Source organism: Penaeus vannamei, chromosome 21 (assembly GCF_042767895.1).
Source record: "Penaeus vannamei isolate JL-2024 chromosome 21, ASM4276789v1, whole genome shotgun sequence".
In the NCBI taxonomy this organism is placed as follows: Eukaryota; Metazoa; Arthropoda; class Malacostraca; order Decapoda; family Penaeidae; genus Penaeus; species Penaeus vannamei.
In genome coordinates, this window is record NC_091569.1 from 4179856 (window position 1) to 4202376 (window position 22521).

Below are 22521 nucleotides of genomic sequence, written 5' to 3' on the forward strand. Positions count from 1 at the left end.
TTCCTAATCACAGTCACGTCCTAGCACGGTACCTCTTTAGACGCAAAAGATTTCGAAACTGTTCTTATTTCTATAAATCGTTTGTGCATTGTGGGGTTTCCTGCCATATGTGTGTGCTGTGTGTGTGTGAGTGCATGTGTTATATCTATCTATCTATCTATCTATCTATCTATCTATCTATATATATATATATATATATATATATATATATACATATGTATATATATACATATGTATGTATATATATATATATATATATATATATATATATATATATATATATATATATATATATATATATATATATATTCATCTATATGTGTGGGTGCGCGCTACCACTTGATTTCGAAACTGTGTGTGGGTGTGCATGTATATGTGTGTATGTATGTGAATAGATGTATGTATGTGTATATGTATATATGTATTTATATGTGTATATATGGGTAAGTATGTGTATATATATGTGTGTGTTATGTGTAAGCATGCGAGCGTGCATGCGTGTGTATATGTGTGAGCATGCGAGCGTGCGTGCGTGTGTGTTAATGTAGATGTGTGTAGGTGAGGGTGTACTTCACTGTACACAGGCATGTACTTAACATCGATGAATATCCGTTTACCGTAATCAGAACATTGGTAATTAACCGCCCAAGGAGGAATCACCATCAGCGACTGTTACTGATCTTAATACCTGCATTACCCATCATAACTATGGCTCATTTTCTAATGAAGTAACCATCAAGAATATATTTAGTGAATGCGCTTTTCGAATTCACAATTTAAATCAATTCAGTGTGTAATTTTCAACCCAACAAATATTTCAACGAGCTTATAAATCGTTGACATATCGCATGGAAAAGAAATCACAGTTCATAGTACTTTACACAAGAATGGGTCGTTCTAACAAAACTGCCGCGCGGAGTCATCAGTCTTACTATTTAAGTTTTTATCATTCACTGTCGAGTATCAGTATCGTCATATAAATAAATTTTCTTAGAATAAACATCTAACTGTAATCTTTGCGTTAATATTATAATTCCCTAAGGGCGAAGATAGCTTAAAACATATCTGACTACCCGACAGCTCGTTCTAAGAGGCAAATGGAGGCATTATAGTAGTAACCTTCAGGCCAGTGTCGAATTCGCGGCAACCTAAGGCAGCAGTTTACTTCGGTGGGCAGGAGAGGCAGGTTCTCTCACTCTTCGTCGACGCTCTGTCACGTTTACCCGCCTTTCGTTTTCCTCAGAGGGCTTTCCTTTCTGTCTTTCTTAGTTTCTTGTAATTTAATGTAACTCCTTTTGCCAACTCTCTCATTATTTCACTTCGCTCTCTCCCTATCTCTTCGAATTACCAAAGAAATTGTTGGAGGAACGTTTACAAGAATTATTTGGTTTATAAGTGAAGGAAGAAATACATACTGATCTACTGTATACAGCGGGAAGAAAATAATTTTTTGAAGTTTACGTGACAGAACTTTACAAGGTGAGTTGTCAGAATTCATTATTTTCTGCGATGGTCGTTCATTTACCCATCTAATAGATTCGCTGAATTTTCAAAAGACAGCATGAAATCTTTGTCTGCATTGCTGAGCAGACGTGCATCTTTTTGCATGCGTATGTGACGGCAGAACTATATACAAGAATTTCACAGGATATTTTATGGACAAGCACTTTTTTTGTATAGAACAAATAGTTAAGTAAAACAAGATACGGTTTCAAACTAAGCATACAACTAATTCTTTCCCGCAGAATGGAATTTGCGCACATCTTGGCAGTGTTCCTCCTCTGTGGGGTTGTGGTCTCAGGAAGCGAGAGCCCCGTATGTCCTCTCCCGACACCTGGTCAGTGCGCGACGACAGCGAATTCTACAGGTACAGTGAAGTATTAAACTTAATTAAACTTAAATATAGTTTAACTGATTTGTAAAGCTTGGAATTCTTTCATGTGATAAGTTTTATTACTAATCTATACCCTCTGAATCTTTTCTGCAGAAAAGGTATGGCGCGTGTTTAGTCTGCAGCCCACCTTGAAGAAACTGGTGAGCCACTACTCCCCCTTCAAGGTGTGGCAGAGGCAGACCCAGCAGAAGCAGCAGTTGGGCTACCAGGAGGTTCAGTACACGCAACCGAAGACTACAGAGACCAAGTACTACAAGCCAAAGGAGTATGGCCCTCACTTCTTCCAACCTCAGTACCAACCTGTCTCTTACGCCGACGATAGTTTTTGATGTGTGTGATTCTATTTGTTATTTTTAAAGCGATGTCAAGAAAGGTATATTTTAATTCACTTTAGGCGCCAGGTTTTAATGAAGTCTTTTAATAAAGATGACAAATAAAATTTTTTATCCCTTCCCAAGGTTATTAAAGAAAATAGATATCAGAATCTTCTCACTGATAATGAGAATCTTCATTTTATTAAGTCTACACATAATTATAGTTATAAAACGGATAATGCCACAATTCTTAAGCTAATAAATTACCAGATACTTTAAGATAACAAAGATTGAGCTAGATCACAGCAAGTAATATTTGGTTTTATAGTAGTTCATTAGTACTGGCCAACTAAGCACCCACGTGATTGCATAAGAGGAAATGCATGTTTATTCCTTAACACGATTGTATAATATCGTATCCTGCCATTTTAAAAGTTTAAACTAATACATATTGTCTTGGGAGCACAAGAATCTGCATTTTTCAGCCATAACCAGACTTTGGGTATTTAAAAAAATTAATGAAATAATTAAAAAAAAAAAAAACACGAGCCTTCTGGAACCTCCCAGGACCCCCATTCTTCCACTGTTTTAGGTTGACATGTTGGAATATGCAGTGCCAGTTCTATATATTTTTAATGTGCCGATGAAGGGCGAAGCAGAAATCAGTCTTCTGGGTTCTTGGTGCAAGGCCATCGGAATTCCTGACCCCACTCGTGGAGCCACAGGTTAGCGACTGTAAAACAAAGGTGTATTAATAGCTTGGTATAATTGGTTTTCGTGCAGAAGTTTAGACAGCGACTGATCAGCTGTTTCCAGTCTAATCGGATTGCACTCATAAAGATCCTGGGTTAATGTTTCCGAGAGCGACGCACAAGAGGGAATGGACACCATCTTATAGAGCATAGTCATGAACACTGCAGATGCTGTGGCCTTTATTTACCGCGAAATAACGGAAAACTGGGTTCGTACATTTATCGAAGTTGTGACTTTTTAGAGGTTTTGGCATTTTTCAATGACGCTTGTTTTCCTTGAACATTTGATGCATTTTCACAATACCTACATCCCATTATAACGAGTAAAATTATTCTAATTCAATATCAGTGTTACCAAATATAATATGACGAGTATACTTTATTGCCACTTCAGGGTCAATTTAGGCTTTGTATTTTTTCAACTTTTCATTCAGTTACCTCAAACTTCACAAGTTTTTCTTTCTGAAGACTCGGAACATTAATTAAAAAAACATATCTACGTCAGAGTTCTAAATGTTTAGGGAGACAAATACTAAATTAACATGATTTTCTAAACGTGAAAACATAATTCCATGATATTCCAGGTCTAGAAATTTCTATTTCCATGATTTTTCCTGATTCTCCAGAACCCGCGCGAAATCTGGGAAATATCCGAGTTATTAATGTCGTGTTTTCTACAATTTGACACGAAGTACTTATAAAGGGAACTAGCACATTTATTTTTTCTGTCATTATTACTTACTTATAAAGGGGAGGGGGGCTTTCCCACTATCAAAGGAATAGAGAAGGTAGGAAAGGTTAGGTTTGGATTTTGGGGATGTGTGATACCCTAGCTTTGGGACTGTCTCTGGAGGTTGAGTTGCTCTCGGTAACCAATTTATTTATTGAAATTTTCTGCAACATCTAAGGCCATTCATGGCGTATTCAAAATATTGCGGTAGGTTAAGCTTGCGGCAAATCCCCCCAGGTAAGGAAAGGTCATCCACCACTACTAAAATATTGCGGTGAAAAGAATAAAATATGAGTTAACGCTTAAGTCAGAATATGTTAGATGCCACAGGTTAGGAAAGCGTTGTTAGTTAGTATGGTAGTGAAAAAAGGTCTCCCTCAAATCTTCCCAAGCGCAACTTACTCCACTTTTCCCCCAAGAGGACCGGGCAGGAGGCGTGAACGGTGCGGTAGTCTCCCTCGCCGTTCCGCTTGATGTTGAACCAGAAAAGCGCCGATCCTTTACGAGCAGGAACCTCGACGCCCAACGTGGGAAAGACCGTTGACCCGCCGGCCTCCACGTCGTTAAGCTGGGGGTGGGTTTTCTTTTGTTAGTTGACGGTTTATCGGTCTATTGATAACGTTTTTGTAATGTTAGGTAAATAGGGGGGTTATTATAAAGATTGTAGACATATATATAAATTATAAATTATTGTAGCGTTAGGTAAATAGGAGGGTTATAAAGATTGTAGACAATTATATATATAAATTATAAATTATTATGAAGATTATTGGCAACGTAGAGCAAGGGTGGCCATAGATTATTATAAATATTGTAGATAACGTAGAGCAGGGGTATGGCCAGCCTTTTGTGAAGTATGATCTACTTTTTCTACAGTTGCCCTGATGCGATCTACCAGCCTATGTTTCAGACTTAAAAATAATTGTATGTTGTTCAGACATGTCCATCATTATAAATATAAATATAACTTATTCCCAGACAAAATAGAAATATAATAATCCAAGTATCATGAGTACTTGGACATGCTATTGCAGCTATTTGCATGACAACTTCTGAAGGACGAATTATTAACAAGTACAGTAGTGTGATCGACTTAAAACAGGCTTGTGATCGGTGTTTAATTTAAGGGTTTTGAGCAAGGATGGCTACCTGTGTCCGGAGTTTGGGTTGAAAATTATGGTTTAGTTTAGTTACCGTGTGAATGTGCATGTAGGCCTATCATTTTGATTTTTTTTTTTTTTTTTTGGGGGGGGTGGGGGTGGGGGGGGGGGGGGTTGGATTCACTGTGTTATGTATATATTCGTTCATGATTCGTGGTCTTTATGTTGGTACTTTCGCGTACCCTGGTTTGGAATGCACTGCAATATTATGTTGGAGCATTTGATGGCATTCGAATTAAGACAATAATTTTTACTAAAACGTGATGGGTTTAATATTAAAATTAAAAATTGTTAGACGAGACGACTTTATCCGTCACTCGCTTCTGTGATCCTGTGTGATTACTTTTACACATAAAAGTTGCACGTTCTGTTCTTTTACTTTCTGTTGCGAAAGGAAAACTCCCGGAAAACTTGCAAAAAGAATTTCGTTGTCGTTCCTGAGTCATCACTTTTAGTATACGAATTTCCTTCCAGTTTCAAAAGTTTCGAAGCTGTTTCGTTGCACTTTTAAAAAATGATAAAATGAAATAAAATAAAAATAAAAACTTACATAGAAGAGCATAGTGGCGAGTCGGTCTCCTTGGTGTGGATCCTTATCTATGGATTTCTGAAAAAATAAATAAAATAATAAGACAAATGTAGATACTTAAAAAACAAAGATTCAAATGAAACTCACATTCTCAAGTTTTGGAATAGATTAATTACGTAACTTCCTGGAAATGCTTGTGTTTCATAGATATTGCCAAAATATGTCAAATTTTCAAATCCAATCGTGTTATATGACCGGTTTCTTTATAAGGACATGCATATCCACTGGAATAAATACATAGCTATCAGTCTAAACATACATATCTACCATATAGATAGATAGATAAATGTGTATATCTATATGATAAATAGACACATATGATAGACCTATACGCATTTATTCCTGTGTATACACTCGTCTGTATATACGAGTGTTCATTGGCACGAGCGTCTCACGATATTAAGAATCCGGTCAATAAATTTCTTTCCTTCCCGTTATGACTCTTTCCCGATTTGACTTGTTCCTGTTTTGTCTTCTTCCCGATTTTGACTCCTTGAATTGACTTTTTCCCGATTTCTCTCCATCCTAATTCGACTCCTCCCCGATCTGCCTCCCACAGAGAACGCCAACACAACCCCCCTACCACACCTATACCCCCCTCCCCCTCCCTCTCCCCCTCCCTCTCCCCTTCCCCCCCGCCCCCCAAACAACCCACATCTCCAACCCACGCTCTGCAAATCGAAGAAATCCACGTGGGCGTCGTAGTGTCCTCCGATGCCGTAATTGAGCACGTGTAGGTCCTCTGCCGTTTCGGTGGTGAGTCCGGTCATGTCCTCGATGCGAGCGAAGATCTTGTCCACGTTGGTGTCGTCGCCGCGCCGGACCCACGCTCTGGTGGTTGTTGTTGGGGAGGGAGATGGGAGAATTTGGATGAGATTGGGGGTGGGATTGGGGGGCGGGATTAGAGGGAGGGAGGAGATGGGGGTAAGAGGGGGGAGGGAGGGAGATGGGAGAATTTGGGTGAGATTGGGGGTGGGAGGTTGGGTGGGGGAGGGGAGAATTTTGGTGAGATTGGGGGGGTGGTGGGAGGAGATGGGGGTGAGAGGGGGGAGGGAGGGAGATGGGAGAATTTGGGTGAGATTGGGGGAGGGAGGTTGGGTGGGGGAGGGGAGAATTTGGGTGAGATTGGGGGTGAGGGAGGATGGGGGTGGTGGGAGGATGGATGGGGGGGTGAGAGGAGTGGGAGGAGATGGGGGTGAGAGGGGGGAGGGGGATGGGTGGTGGTAGGGGGTGGGAGGTTGGGTGGGGGAGGGAGGGGAGGGGTGAGAATTTGGGTGAGATTGGGTGTGGGAGGGAGGTGGGAGGTTGGGTGGGGGAGGGAAGGATTGGAGGTAAGATGGGAGAATGTGGGGTGAGATAGTGGGTGGGATGTTAGGTGGGGGAGGTGGGGAGAGGGGAGAGGATTGGGGGAGGGAGGGAGGGGTATGGGGGGAGGGGTATGGGGGGAGGTGGGGAGGGATGGGAGGTGGAGGAGAGGGAAAGAGATGGGAGAATTTGGATAAAATGGGGGGAGGGAGGATGGGTGGGTGAGGGAAGGGGAGATAGGGGTGAGGGAGGGGAGGATGGGGAGAGGGAAAGAGATGGGAGAATTTGAGTGAGATATGGGGTGAGATAGTGGGGGAGGGAGGTGGGAGGTGGGGGATAAGGGTTGGGGAGGGGAAGGGGGTGGGAGAATGTGGGTGAGATTGGGGGGGAGGGGGGGGGAGGGAGGGAGAATGGGTGAGGTGGGGAGGGGAGGGAGGTGGGGGAGAGGGAAAGAGACGGGGGAGATAGTGGGGAGCGAGGGAGGATACTAGAGAAGGGGGGAAAGTGTGAAGTAGGGAGCATGGAGACGGGAAGAAGGGAAAATGGAAAAAAGAGGAGATAGCACTGGGTGAGATGAGAGAACGAGGGTAGAATGGAGACGTGGAGAGAGAACTAGGAGAGAAGGGGAGTGAGGAAGAGACAGAGAAAATATTGCAAAATAGTCTATACTTATGAATTCAGGAGAACGCCTTATAGATAGATAGATAGATAGATTTGTGTGTGTAGTGTGCGTGTGTGTGTGAAAGAGTGAGTGCGTGTGTGTGTGTGTGTGCGTGTGCGCGTGCGCGTGTGTGTGTGTGTGTGTGCGTGTGCGTGTGCGTGTGTGTGTGTGTGTAAAGGCGTTTAAGTCTGCTTAGCTTCATAGATTTACTCGTAGCATGTACATTTTTATTAAGATATAACATGACAGACCATAAATTCCAAAGAATTTAAACCTACAAGCAAAAACAACTATACCCTTACCACACTCACCCTTACGTTCACACTCACCTTGTACATAAAACCACGCTCACACCTTCGCCTTCACTCTATCTATCTCTGTTTATTTTTGTCTGTGTCTATCTTTATCTACCTTTGGTTATTTCTGTCTGTTTCTATCTCTATCTACCTCTGTTTATTTTTGTTTTTTATATCTATCTACCTATGTTTATTTCTCTCTTTATCTATCTACCTCTGTTATTATATTTCTCTCTGACTCTAGCTACCTCTGTTTATATCTACCCCTATATCTCTATTTCCATCTTACTCGTTCACAATCCGACACACACACACACACTCACACAAACACACACACACTAACAAACACACACACACTAACACACACTCACACTCACACACAAACACTTACACACACATACACACAAAAAAACTTCCCTTCCCCTCCTCCACCCCGCCCCTCCCCCCTCCCCAAACCCCCCTCCCCCTTCCCTCTCCCCCTCCCCCTCCCCCTCCCCGCACCCCATCCTCCCCATCCCCCTCCACCCCTCCCAACCCCCCATCCCCCTCCACCTCCTCCCCATCCCCCTTCACCCACTCCACACCATCCCCCATCCCCCCCCCATCACTCACGTCTTCCCAATCCCCCTCCACCTCATCCCCAATCACTCACGTCTTCCCAATCCTGGCGATGGACTTCTTGGCCTCGTGGGTCGTGAAGGAGTGCACCTGCGTGGTCTCCAGGCGCGGCAGGGAGATGCGTTTCATGAGCTCCGTCTCCGCCTCCGTCATGACCTCGTGGTAGACGACGACGATGGGATCCGCCCACTTCAGCTCGGCTTTGAAAGGCATGAGTCTGTGGTAGCCCGAGTTGCCGTGGACGAAGCCGCACTTCATTCCGATGTAGGCTTCTGGGGGCTGGCGGAGGGAGCTCATCGTTAGTTGCAGGTTTTTGTTGTTGTTGTTATTAGTGTTACTGTTTCGTGTTATTTTGTTTTTACTATTACTGTTTCGTGTTATTTTTTGGGCTGTTACTGTTTCGTGTTATTTTTTGGCTGTTACTGTTTCGTGTTATTTTTTTAAAGTTTTTGTTGTTTTTATTAGTGATTCGTGTTATTTTGTTATTACTGTTACTGTTTCGTGTTATTTTTATGTTTTTGTTGTTGTTATTATTAGTGATTCGTGGTATATTGTTTTTACTGTTACTGTTTCGTGTTATTTTTTAATGTTTTTATTGTTGTTATTAGTGATTCGTGGTATTTTGTTTTTACTATTACTGTTTCGTGTTATTTATTTTACCGTTACTGCTTCATATCATTTTGTTGTTATTACTTCTATTAGTGTTAATATTATTAGTTACTTTTAGCGTGGTTTACTTCTATTAGTGTTACTAGTATTAGTTACTATGAGCGTGGTTTGCAATTGCTATTATCATCATTATTATCATTGCTAATCTATGTATAATCATCATCAGTCAATCATCATTATCAGTCACCATAACTATCATGATTGTTATTATCACCATCACAATGAATAACTTTTATTGTTATATTAAGCAAAAATAGTTGTGGTATAAAGGGTAAATTTTTATTTTCATGGCGATATTTTCAGTGGAAACTTAGCCGACTGATTTTTTTTTTTCTTTTTTTTTCTTTTTTTTTTTTGCATTTCTTAATTGTTAATACAAGTTGTATGAATTTTCCCCTACATTAAACTGTACCGCACGCTTATTTTATATTATGCAATACCAGCAACTATTTTTGTTTAATATAAGACACCAGTATCGTATAATTTGGCACACTTGAAAAATATTTTAAGTAAAACTATTGTAATATAATGTTTTTATTATTTGTTGTGCGCCTTTATGCCTGACACCCAGCTATTTTTGCTAAGTATAAGAGGGTAAATTTCGATATACATCAGTTGAAGAGGGGTGGAATACGGAATATAAGTTGAGAAACACTAACTGTCATTTGTATGCTAATGTATTGAGTAGTTATCCATATCATTCTTTATCGTTTTCTTCGATTCCATATTTTGAGAAAACGGAGCGATATCTGGGTACACTATTATATTTCTTACTGATAACTATCTACAGCATTAACTTAGCACACAACTTTAAAATAATTTTCAAATAGACTAATTATCTAGAATCTCAATCAAGTCCGCGCAAACGTATTGCATTAAACCTCATAAATATAGTAATCTGTCATGTAAATGTGTGTTAATGGTATATTACGTTATAATACAGTGGAACTTCTTATAATAGGCATTTCCTAGACTTGGCAGCTTCTTCTAATAGGCGGGTTTTGTCCGGTCCCGTCCGACGCTAATGTAATTTCTTATTGCAATTGGCAGCCAAATCCCGGTCCCGATTAGCCAATCAGCTTCCCGAATTCGACAGTGGGATTCTTACTTATTTTGACAGTTATAACCTTCATTTTAATTCATAATTTTAATTCCTACTCCGTCCCCTTCTCCTCCCCCCTCCTCGTCCTCCTCCTCCTTCTCCTTCTCCTCCTCCTCCTCCTTCTCCTCCTCCTGCTCCTTCTCCTCCTCTTCCTCCTCTCCTCCTCGATCCACTCTTAATCTCCTTTTCCTCCTTCCCTCCCTCGCTGTTCTTCTTCTCTTGCCCCTCCCTGCCCCTGTCTCCCTTCTTCTCGCCCTTCCCTCCTTCTATCACTGCCCCCCCCCCCCCTCTCTGTTCTCCGCCTTACCCTTCCTCTCCTCTTATCTCCTATCTTTTTGTCCTCCCCTCCTCTTTCAATCCCTGTTTTGCTGCTCCTCACCCTCCCTTCCCTACTCGTTTCATCTCTGTTTCTTCCTCCCCCTTCCTATTCTTCCCTTCCCCTACCTCAGTCCTATCGAGCCTTCCTTCCTTTTACCCTTCCCTCCCTCCCTCCTCCCTTCTATCCCTCCCTTCCTCCCTCTATCCCTCCCCATCCTTCCTCTATCCTTCACTCCCTACCTCCCTCCCTCCCTCTATCCTTCCTTCTATCCCTCTATCCCTCCCTCCCTCACCACCTCCCTCCCTCTATCCTTCCCTCCCTCCCCATCTCCCTCCCTCTATCCTTCCCTCCCTCCTTCCCTCCTCATCTCCCTCCCTCCCTCCCCACTTCACCATCTCTCCCCCCCCGCAGAAAAAGGTATTAAAAAAAATTCGCTCTCGACTCAGGTTAATTCCCTCTCTCACCTGGATCTGCTCCCCGCGGCAGAGTCGTCGGTACAGGTTATCCAGCCTATTAACCTGCTCGTAGTCCTTGTGCTCGGAGTAGATCTTCTTCTGGAACGACGTCGGGATCCCCAGGCCCGAGAACTGGTCCAGGATCCTGTCGTTGGAGTTCTGGGCCATGTTGGTCACGATGTCCGCCTGCCGGGAGGAGGAGAGTCGAGGAGAGCGGCTGGTGTGGGGTGGGGGGAAGGTTTTTTCTGTGTGTGTGTGTGTGTGTTTGTGTGGGTGGGTTTGTGTGTGTGTGTGTGTTTGTGTGGGTGGGTTTGTGGGTGTGTGTGTGTGTGTGTGTGTGTGTGTGTGTGTGTGTGTGTGTGTGTGTGTGTGTGTGTGTGTGTGTGTGTGTGTGTGTGTGTGTGTGTGTGTGTGTGTGTGTGTGGATGGGTGGGTGGGTTTGTGTGTGTGTGTGTGTTTGTGTGGGTGTGGGTGGGTGTGTGTGTGGACTATCCTTGTATGTGGGTGTATTTGCGGGTCAGATAAATAGGCTTGTTTGTTTTTTTCCGTTTTTTTGTTTTGGAGGAGAGTGTCCTGTGGCCACATGGCAGCATTCCCTATACTCCACAATAATCTTAAATAGTGAGATATAATCCAGTAAGCAGCTAAAATTAAATAAAAAATAATCTTAAATAGTGAGATATAATCCAGTAAGCAGCTAAAATTAAATAAAAAATAATCTTAAATAGTGAGATATAAACCAGTAAGCAGCTAAAATGAAATAAAAATATCCTATGGGTATATAAGAGAGAGTGGGTAGTATTTTCATATTTTTTTTAATGAAGCGAAATAACATAAGGGTATCCTACCGCATCATCCCGCGGCTTAGTAAGCACGTTTCTCTACAAAACATGTCCCGTACGCCCAGATGGATATGGAACCACCTCCGACTTTGATCCACCTACAATAACAAACCCCAAAATCACCCTTCCCCCCTCCCCTGCCTAACCCTTTCCCCTCCCGCCCCACCTATAACAACAAACCCCCAAATCACCCTTCCACCCTCCCTTGCTTCACCCTTTCCCCTCCCGCCCCACCTACAATAACAAACCCCAAAATCACCCTTCCTCCTCTGCCTAACCCTTTCGCCCTTCCGCCCCACCTACCAGCATAGCCCGGTGTTTCTGCTGCTTCGTAATCTTATCAATCCTCTTCTGTGTCTGTCTGTCGATGGGACGCGAAGCCCTAAGCATCTCTATCCCCTTCTCGTACCAGGCTTTGCTCAGCTTGAACTCCAGGTTGTTGAAGCTCTGTTGGCCCAGGCGGAAGCAGTCGTCCACTGGAGAAGGGGGGGGGGGAGGGGAAGGGAGGATGTGGAGGTGTATTAGCATCTGATTGTCAGTAATAATATCATTTTATATTATGGGTATTAAGTATCTTCGTTATTATTGTTGTTATTATTTTTATGATCACCGTCAACATAATTTTACCGATATTGGTATAGTCTTTATTATAATCATTATCACTATCAGCGACAGCAAGATCATTTTTATTATGCACTGCCTCGTCTCGCCACCTTCGGTTAGTTTGACCTTTCCTTAAACACATTCCAAAATCGCAACATTATCCCCCGACCACTCAGAAATCCCCGAGAAGAAAATCCTAAAAAAACAAATAACTAAAAAAAAATAAACGAATAAATGAATAAATAAATAAATAATCCCCAGAGCCGAGAAGGTGTTCCTCCCGCGAGAACCTCCTACCTGAGAGCTCCTTGACGGCCTTCGTGCCCAGGATCTCGCCTTCCACGAGGTCATTGACGGACAGGTTGTAGGTATCCTGAAGGCGGACCAGCGCCCACGCGGCTCCGTTCAGGTCGGCTTCTTCGGGGACGTCGACGCCGTTGCGCAGGGAGGTCAGGTTGGCGCGCAAGGCTGACGAAGGAAGCGGTAGGAGGCGTTAGGAGGGATAAGGAAGACCATGAGGGAACAAAGGATATACTGAAAATAAGCATCGTAAACATTGTACTTAAAATGAGATGTTGATAAGGTACTGCATGTGAGGGAAGTAGATTATAGAATAAATTCCTAGGGAGATGCATAGTAGGAAGAATACATAAAACAATTAGTTGGGAAAGGAAATAATGATGGGACATTTTATTGTTTTAGTTTGTGTAAGAACATCTTTGTAATCTGATGGTGTATGTCAACCATTTTTACTTTAGATTTGCTCTAGAACCAGTAGAATTTCTTAACATTTGGGGACATAACTTCAGAAAACGTGATAACGAAGGACAAGCACAATTGAAGTGCGTTAATACCACCAGATTCTTCGTAAAATCTGGGCACATTGATGCGTATTGAAGTAAAAACGATGAAGTAAAAACCATACACGGGAGATCAAACCATCTCTCGTTATCAAAACCCTTCAACTTTACACTTGACAAAATAACACTCCATGGCTCGACGCGTCTCACAAGTCTCAACTGCTTCGAACGCTTCACTCACAACGAACGAAGCAACCGCGATTCAAAAGCCACCCTGAGAACGGCCTAAGTCATAAACACGGTGATATTTTTCCATCAGCTTCATCACACACGCCCTCAGGGATGAAGAATAACTGCGATAGAGAAAAAACCCTCAATCATGATATAGACGCATCTGTTGGTGTTTTCCAGCTGGTGATAACGGACATGAAGCGCCGAATAAAGAAGTTGTGTCGAGTGAGGGTTCGAGGCCGCTAACAGTAGGTGACGCAGCGACTTCGGTGTGTGAATATTTTAGGTGCTTATCCGCTCTCTTTTGTTCCCTCTTACGGTATCTTTACCTCTGTGCCTTACCTGTTGATGCGGAAGGAAGGTAAGCTTGGATAATGAATTACTACTTTGGTGTATCTGTGCGATCTTCTGGATTTGTGTTTGTTTGTTTTTTGTTTTGTTTTGTTTTGTCCTCTTTATGATTCTCTCTACCTCTCCTCTTATTCATTTCATGGATGAATCTAATTTCTTTATTTTCCTCCCTCCCTCCCTCTTTTCCTCCCTTCCCTCCCTCCCTTCCCTCTTTTCCTCCCTTCCTCTCCCTCCCTCCTTTCCCTCCCTTCCCTCCCTCCCTCCCTCTTTTCCCTCCCTTCCCTCCCTCCCTCCCTCTTTTCCTCCCTTCCCTTCCTTCCCTCCCTCTTTTCCTCCCTTCCCTTCCTTCCCTCCCTCTTTTCCTCCCTTCCCTTCCTTCCCTCCCCCCTTTTCCTCCTTTCCCTTCCTTCCCTCCCCCGTTTTCCTCCCTTCCCTTCCTTCCCTCCCCCAGTTTTCCTCCCTTCCCTTCCTTCCCTCCCCCGTTTTCCTCCCTTCCCTTCCTTCCCTCCCCCGTTTTCCTCCCTTCCCTTCCCTCCCTCTCCCTTCCTCTTCCTCCCCCCTCTTTCTCCCTCCCTTCTCTCCCTCCCCCCTCTTTTCCCTTCCCTTCCCTCCATCCATCCACCCCTCTTTTCCTTCCCTTCTCCTCCCATCCATCCTTCCCTCTTTCCTCTTCCTTCCCATCCATCCATCCTCTTTTCTTCCCTTCCCTCCCACCCATCTTTTCTTCCCTTCCCTCCCACCTCCTCTTTTCTCTCCCTTCCCTCCCACCCTCTTTTCTTCCCTTCCCCCTCCCACCCTCTTTTCTTCCCTTCCCTCCCACCCTCTTTTCTTCCCTTCCCTCCCACCCTCTTTTCTTCCCTTCCCTCCCACCCTCTTTTCTTCCCTTCCCTCCCACCCTCTTTTCTTCCCTTCCCTCCCACCCTCTTTTCTTCCCTTCCCTCCCACCCTCTTTTCTTCCCTTCCCTCCCACCCTCTTTTCTTCCCTTCCCTCCCACCCTCTTTTCTTCCCTTCCCTCCCACCCTCTTTTCTTCCCTTCCCTCCCACCCTCTTTTCTTCCCTTCCCTTCCTCACCCTCTTTTCTTCCCTTCCCTTCCTCTCTCCCATCCCTTCCTTCCTCTCTCCCCTCCCCCCCTTCCTCTCTCCCATCCCCCCCTCCCTCTCTCCCCTCCCTCCCTTCCTCTCTCCCCTCCCTCCCTTCCTCTCTCCCATCCCTCCCTTCCTCTCTCCCATCCCTCCCTTCCTCTCTCCCATCCCCTCCCTTCCGTCTCTCCCTTCCCTCCTTTCCTCTCTCCCATCCCTCCCTTCCTCCCTCCCTCCCTCCCTTCCTCTCTCCCATCCCTCCCTTCCTCTCTCCCATCCCTCCTCTCTCCTCTCTCCCATCCCTCTCTCCCATCCATCCCTCTCTCCCATCCATCCTCTCTCCCATCCTCTCTCCCATCCCTCTCTCCCATCCTCTCTCCCTCCCTCTCTCCCATCCTCTCTCCCTCCCCTCTCTCCCATCCTCTCTCCCTCCCTCTCTCCCATCCTCTCTCCCATCCTCTCTCCCTCCCTCTCTCCCATCCATCCCTCTCTCCCTCCCTCTCTCCCATCCTCTCTCCCTCCCTCTCTCCCATCCTCTCTCCCTCCCTCTCTCCCATCCTCTCTCCCTCCCTCTCTCCCATCCTCTCTCCCTCCCTCTCTCCCATCCTCTCTCCCATCCTCTCTCCCATCCTCTCTCCCATCCTCCCTCTCTCCCATCCCTCCCTCTCTCCCATCCCTCCCTCTCTCCCATCCCTCCCTCTCTCCCATCCATCCCTCTCTCCCTTCCTCTCTCCCATCCATCCCTCTCTCCCTTCCTCTCTCCCATCCATCCCTCTCTCCCTCCCTCCCTTCCTCTCTCCCATCCATCCCTCTGCTCCCTCCCTCCCTTCCTCTCTCCCATCCATCCCTCTCTTCCTCTCTCCCATCCATCCATCCCTCCTTTCTTCTCTTCCTCTCTCCCTTCCCTCCCTTCCTCTCTCCCATCCATCCCTCTCTCCCTCCCTCTCTTCCTCTCTCCCATCCATCCATCCCTCCTTTCTTCTCTTCCTCTTTTCCTCTCTCCCACCGATGTCTCCCCTTTTTCCAACCAACTCAACACCTAACCTTCCCGATCCACTGTTACCAGATCACCCACCGCCTCACCTCTCGTTGCTGTGTCCCTAAGAGCGTTTTTTAAAGCTGGGAACTCTTGTGTCACGCGCCGCAGGAAATGGTAACTGTTGATAGGATTGTGTACGTAGTCGACCGCGCTGCCTCTGTGCCAGTCGTTGATGTAACTGTCGAGAGAGAACGTGTTGTTAGGAGAGGTGGAATTTAGGTTTTGTAAAGTTGAATGCGTTTCGAAATAAGATGACTGATTTGTGAGTTTATCTCACAAATCAGTCATCTTATTTCGAAACGGGGAAGATTACATTAGAAAATTGGTGAATGGACTGACTGTTAAGAGTGAGAGATCCCACATTTGATACAAAATTGATAACTTATTTCGTTTGCACAATAAGCCTTTACATTTGATCAGAACTATATTGCATTAGACTGCGGACTTTGTTTCTTCATATTGTTGTAAAATTAAACATTTATTCCTGGAATTATATTAGGTGTGACTGTTGACTTGGCCAAACCATTTTCGTGTAAAACGTGATAAATGATGTTGAATATATTGCGAATCTACAATATGGGAATCTAAATCTGAATCGATCATTAACGTTATTGCTATTATTGTTATTGTTGCTATTATTTTTGTTTTTATTGTTAATATCATTACCTTTATTATTATTATAATCATTATTTTCATTATCATCACCTTCATTATCACTATCTTAATTTTTATTATTATTATCTGCATTGTTATATTTACTATTAGATTCATATTATCTTATTATTTCATTATCATTATCACCTTTATCATTATTATTACCTTTATCATTATCATTATCCTTATCATTATCATCATTATCATCATTCTCCTTCGAGTTAAGAAGCAGTTAGACCGTCAGTTTCTACACATTTATTATTTACAGGGAGGTAGCAGAGAAGGGGAGAGGGAGGGTGAAAGGGAAAAAAGAGGATGGAAAGGAAGGGAAGAGAATAAGGAAGAAATGGAGGGGGAATTGACAGTGGAAGAGAAGGCAAGTGTGGAGGGAGGGGGGGGGGATTTAAGGAAGCTTTGGGAGAGGAAAAGGGGAAGCGAAAGGTAGAAAGAGGAGAGTAAAAGTGGGAGAGGAATTTCTTTAGGTCCCGCTTATGAACAAGCTAATAACTTAACGTGACGCAGTAAACCATTCTGGGTGTAAATGGAATTGTTAGCAAAATGTAATTAATTGCAGAAAATTAAATAATACACAACGATCATGTACCTATACTAATACAGGTACAGAAGATAAGAAATAGACGGATACATAGATCGATAAACGAGTCAATAACAGAATGAAAACACAAGCGAAATAAAGTGAAATAAAGATGTGGGAATTATAAATGAGGATATTGTTGTAACAAATGGAAATGCTTGAAACTATTAAAATGTTTAGATATAGAAGAATGGTACATTTATCTATATTGAAAAAAATATATGCGTGATTTTGGCTCCTCAAAATGTACGGTTTTATATAAGTTGCTTTGCGTATTTCTGTGTTAAAGAAATACGATTTTACACTTGAAGTTTATTATAAAGTACTTATTTACTTATAGGTTATTTGTTATTAGGTATTTATTTGATATCAATTTATTTATTCCTTATTTGCTTAGTTATTTTTAAGTAACTGTTATGATATAGTTAACTGGAATTATTTATTCGTTAATTAATTAATTAGCTAATATGATACCGGAGAATAGTGAAACTGCACAGATTTATACGGTAATTTTAAGCAGAAATACCATACTGATTTTAAGATTTATACGGTAATTTTAAACAGAAAAAATATATTGAATTTAAGAGAGAATAAAAAATGAAAAGATAGAAATAAAGGAAAGTCCTCAAAAACATCTAGAAAAGGTATGAATGAATAAAATATCTTATAATACAAGAGATGTATTTGACAGGTTTCGAATACATCATATCATCAGGAATACATGATGAGGGTGTATTCGAAATATATATCTCTTGTATTGTGAAGATATTTACTCTCATTCATACCTTTTCTTTATTTATCACCGTAAATACTATTCCCCAAAACGTATCTTTTGAAGCAAATAGACCAGAGTTATTGTTTACGGTAATGACCTGTTTCTGTGTCCTTGTTTCCTGTTAATCCTTCTATTTTTATTCTACTTCCTGTTTCAAGTTCCCCGTTTCCTTAATTATTTTGCCTTTTGTTTCCTCTCGTTTCCTATCTTTCCCTTACGTCTCCTTGTATTTCCGTTCTCCCTATTTCTTCTCCGTTCTTCCTATTTCTTATGCGTTTCCCTATTTCTTCTCCGTTCTTCCTATTTCTTATGCGTTTCCCTATTTCTTCTCCGTTCTCTCCATTTCTTATGCGTTTCCCTATTCCTTCTCCGTTCTCTCCATTTCTTATGCGTTTCCCTATTCCTTCTCCGTTCTCCCTATTCCTTCTACGTCTCCCCATTTCGTCTACGCCTCCCACCCCCCAATTCCCTTTCTTCCAATGTCGACAGCGTCTCCTAATTTCATTTGCACAAACAAAACCACAAGCAAAGGGAGGGACAGAGAAGCTCCTCTGCGATTATCACGGGAGTCGGCCGCCGCGAGAGCTATGAGGCAAAAACACGCCGTAGGCATAATCGCGTGTTTTATTCTCCTTTTCTTTCTTGTTTTCTTTCATTCTTTCGTGTTTTTTCTTTCTTTCTTTCTTTCCTGCTTCTCCCTTCGTGGTTCTGTCGACGAGGTTTTCTGTGCTGTATCTCTTGTTTGGTTTGAGTGTTTTTTTCCATGAATCAGATTTTTTTCTCTCTGATTCTAACATTTCGGCTCTTTCTTTCTCTTTTCTCTCTCTTTCTTTCTCTTTTCTCCTTTCTCTTTCTCTCTTTTCTCTTTCCCTGTCTGTCTCTGTCTCTCCCTCTCTCCCTCTCTCCCTCTCTCCCTCCCTCTCCCTCCTTCCCTCCCTCTCCCTCCTTCCCTCCCCCCTCCACCCCTCAACCCCTCAACCCCTCATCTGCTCTCCATCTATCTATCTTATCTATCTTCGAAAAAATAAAATAAAAACAGCGGAAGGGCGAGGCGGTGCGCAGATCCCGGTAGCTCACCCCCGCCCACCTGACTTGACAGACAGACGGACAGACTGATGGAGGGTTTTGAGATGTGATACTGACCGCGACGCTAATGAGCGGTGAAGGGCGGGCGGGTGGGCTGAGGAGGAGGAGAATGGGAGGGGAGGAAGGGGGATGGGCGGGGAGGAGGAGGAGGAGAAATGGGAGGAGGGAGGAGGAGGGGGAAGGGGGGAAGGGGGAAGGAGGAGGAGAGGGGAGGGGGAGAAAGAGGGAGGAAGGGGGGAGGAGGAGGAGGAGGAATGGAGGAGAGTGGGAGGGGGGGAGGAGGAGGGAAGGAGAAAGAAGGAAGAAAGGGGGAAGGAGGAGGAGGAGGAGGAGAATGGGAGGGGAGGAGGAGAGAAAGAAGGAAGAAAGGGGGGAGGAGGAGGAGAAAGGAAGAAAGGGGGTAGGAGGGTAGAAAAAAGAGGAAGAATGGGAGGAGGAGGAGGAGGAAAGGAGAAGAATGGGAGGGGAGGGAGGAGGAGGAGGAGGATGACGGGGAAGAAGAAGAAATGTAAGGAAACAAAATGAAACGGAGAAGATGATGGAAAGTAGGAGAAGAAAACGAGAGGAGGGAAGAGAGAAGGAATAGGAGAAGAAACGTAAGGAAAGAAAGGAAGACAGGGAAGGTGAGGAAAGGAGTGAATATATGATAGTGAACTGAAGAGAAGTAGTAGGGAGACGAGGAAGGCTAGGCAGGGGGGGGGGTGAGAGAGAGGGAGGAGTGGGCAGGGGGCGAGGGGTGAGAGAGAAGGAGGAGGGGGTGAGAGAGAGATGGAGGGGGTGAGTGGGAGAGAGAGATGGAGGGGGGTGAGTGGGAGAGAGAGATGGAGGGGGGTGAGTGAGAGGAAGGCTAGGCAGGGGGAGGGGGTGAGAGAGAGAGGAAGGAGGGGGTGGGGGAGAGGGCGAGAAGGCTGAGGGGAAGAGTGGTTGGGAAGGCGAGAGGAATAGGGGTTGGGTGGGTGGGTGTGACAAGAGAGATGGTCGGGAAGTGGGTGGGTGTGGGGGGGGTGGGGAGGTTGACGAAGAGGGGTGGGGGTTGGGGGGGGTGAGTGGCGTGGTCAGGTACGCGCGTGGGGTGAGGTGGAGGGGGGTAGGGGAGGGAGAAAGGGGTGGGGATAGAAAAGGGAGACTATTAGAATAGATATATAGATGCAATTTTTTTTTTTTTTTAGAAAATATATAGATAGATATAAATAATAGATATAGATTTTTTTCTTTTTTTTCTTTTTGTTTATTAGAAAATATAGATACAAAAAATAGATATATATATTTTTTCTTTTTCTTTTTTTCTTTTTCTTTTTTCCCCTCAGTGTTGTAAGAGGGTGAACAGAAGATATAAAAATGAAGGTTTCATTTCGTAATAATCTGTATGCAATTTGTGCGAGTATGTATGTGTAGCAATCAGATGATAATGTGTATGTAGATATACATGTTATAGACAGTGTACGTGAGCTTATTGTGTGTACATTTACGTAAATATGTATGTACCTCTGTGTAGGTGACGTGTTGTGCAAGTGCGCTCCCTAATAGCTCTGTGTGCGGGTGTGTGCGTGTGTTTTGTGTGTGCGGGTGTAAGTATGCGTGTACACACACACACACACACACACACACACACACACACACACACACACACACACACACACACACACACACACACACATATATATATATATATATATATATATATATATATATATATATATATATATATATATATATATATATATATATATATATAATATGAGTGTGTGTGTGTGCGTGTGCATGTGCGTGTGCGTAATGTATAAACGTACATAGACAACTAACAGAATACATATATACATATACAAACACACACCCACTCCTTAGAACAATACACAAACACAGTTAACCTAACATACACAGGTACCCAAACCGAGGCACATATACACAACATACATCCTCCATTATATATACACAGGTACACACACAAAAAAAAACTTGTAACAACACAATACGGTCCAGACGATTCAATGGTTAACATCAACTCGCAACGGCTGACGAAATCCAACTGGCGAGAGATAACGGTTCGAAAATACGACAAAAGAAGTCTTGGACAACGGGCGTAATAATTTTTTTCCCACGGTAGGTTCGTTATAGGTTCGTTTCCCCTTCAGTGAATGCAGAAATATGGCGAAATTCGTGATAGGTTGGTAGGTTCGTTTCCCCTTCAGTGAATGTAGAAATATGAAATTCTTGATAGGTAGATAGGTTCGTTTCCCCTTCAGTGAATGCAGAAATATGAAATTCGTAATAGGTAGATAGAGGTAGATAGACTTATAGACCCATGAGTTAGTTCATTTCCTAACTTTCCTTTATTTTTTCTTTAAAAAAATAATAGAACGGGATACTTCGCAGATAAGAGATAAGGCTTTCCGATGATCTACAATAATTTATTATCGGATAAACAGACATAAATGACAAACCAGACCCTATAAACCCCATGCTATATCATAACATTTCGTTCAAAATAAAACGACTGAATATAAAAGGGTTACTTTTATCAAGGTATGGCAACCGAATCCGTAATCCTTCCATCAAGATAGGGAACCCGATTCCATAATGTTTCGTTCAACATCAGGCAGCCGACTGGGCCTACCGAAAAAAAATTCAGATTTATCTCTGTCTCTCTGTCTGTCTGTCTGTCTCTCTGTCTGTCTGTCTGTCTGTCTGTCTGTCTGTCTGTCTGTCTGTCTGTCTGTCTGTCTGTCTGTCTGTCTGTCTGTCTGTCTGTCTGTCTGTCTCTCTCTCTCTCTCTCTCTCTCTCTCTCTCTCTCTCTCTCTCTCTCTTTCTCTCTCTCCCTCTCTCTCTCTCGCTCTCTCTCTCTCTCTGTAGAATTCCCAAAAATATGATGTGCCTAGTCATTCTCTCGCGATTTAAGATGTTCATCGGGGTTTTCTCAGACTTCTTATGGCTCTCCCTCTCCCTCTCTTTCTTTGCATTTTTCTCTTATCTCTGTATCCACCTATTTTTCTTTCTTTTTCTTTTCTCTAGTTTTTTTTATATTTCTCTATCTACTTTCTGTCTTTTCTCTATTTTTTTTATCTTTGTCTCTACATTTTTATCTTTCTCTGTCTCTACAATTTTATCTTTCTCCGTCTCTACATTTTCATCTTTCTCCGTCTTTCTCTACTTCTTTTCTGTTTCTCTTTCTCTCTCCCTTTATCTATCTCTATTAAGGGGAGGAAGATGGAGAGCGAGGAGGATAATTAAGGAGAGGAAATGGAGGAGCGGAATAGATAAGGGAGGAGAGAGAGAGATAAGGAAGAGAGGAGATGTAGGGAAAGATAAGTATGGAGGTGAAGCTAAAAGGGGGAGGAGCAGGGAGGGCTAAGCAAAGGAGGGAGACATGCATGGAGAAAGAAAGGTGGAGGAGAATCAAGGTATTACAGAGAATAGAGAGATAAGGAAAGGAAGAGAACTTAAGAAACAAAATAGTAAGCGAGATACAAACAGACAAACAAACAAAACAACGAAAGGAAGAGTCAGACACAAAAAACATGATAAACAAACATACTTAAACAAACAAACGTATCCACCACCTTTTCCCCATTGCACACCAGTGATTACAAAGCAGTATCCAG

General features: G+C 43.2%; 2 protein-coding genes across 2 annotated transcripts in view; one reads left to right on the plus strand and one right to left on the minus strand.

Moving 5' to 3' along the window:
- Positions 1-1175: 1175 nt before the first annotated feature.
- On the plus strand, positions 1176-2333 carry LOC113819837 (uncharacterized). The gene is made up of 3 exons (XM_027372039.2): positions 1176-1479; positions 1746-1867; positions 1988-2333. Exons 2-3 carry the CDS (start codon positions 1747-1749, stop codon positions 2221-2223), a joined length of 357 nt encoding a protein of 118 aa, XP_027227840.2. The 5' UTR covers positions 1176-1479; position 1746; the 3' UTR covers positions 2224-2333.
- A 39-nt stretch (positions 2334-2372) lies between these two features.
- LOC113819833 (prolyl 4-hydroxylase subunit alpha-2) overlaps positions 2373-22521 on the minus strand; it is a 27632-nt gene continuing 7483 nt past the window's right edge. The window contains exons 2-10 of the mRNA XM_070135783.1: positions 15856-15989; positions 12607-12777; positions 12010-12182; positions 10874-11050; positions 8354-8598; positions 6108-6270; positions 5401-5457; positions 4093-4258; positions 2373-2941 (exon numbers count right to left, since the gene is read on the minus strand). Of these exons, the coding sequence (XP_069991884.1) occupies positions 2871-2941; positions 4093-4258; positions 5401-5457; positions 6108-6270; positions 8354-8598; positions 10874-11050; positions 12010-12182; positions 12607-12777; positions 15856-15989 (1357 nt within the window). The 3' untranslated portion in view covers positions 2373-2870. The remainder of the gene's footprint in view (positions 2942-4092; positions 4259-5400; positions 5458-6107; positions 6271-8353; positions 8599-10873; positions 11051-12009; positions 12183-12606; positions 12778-15855; positions 15990-22521) is intronic.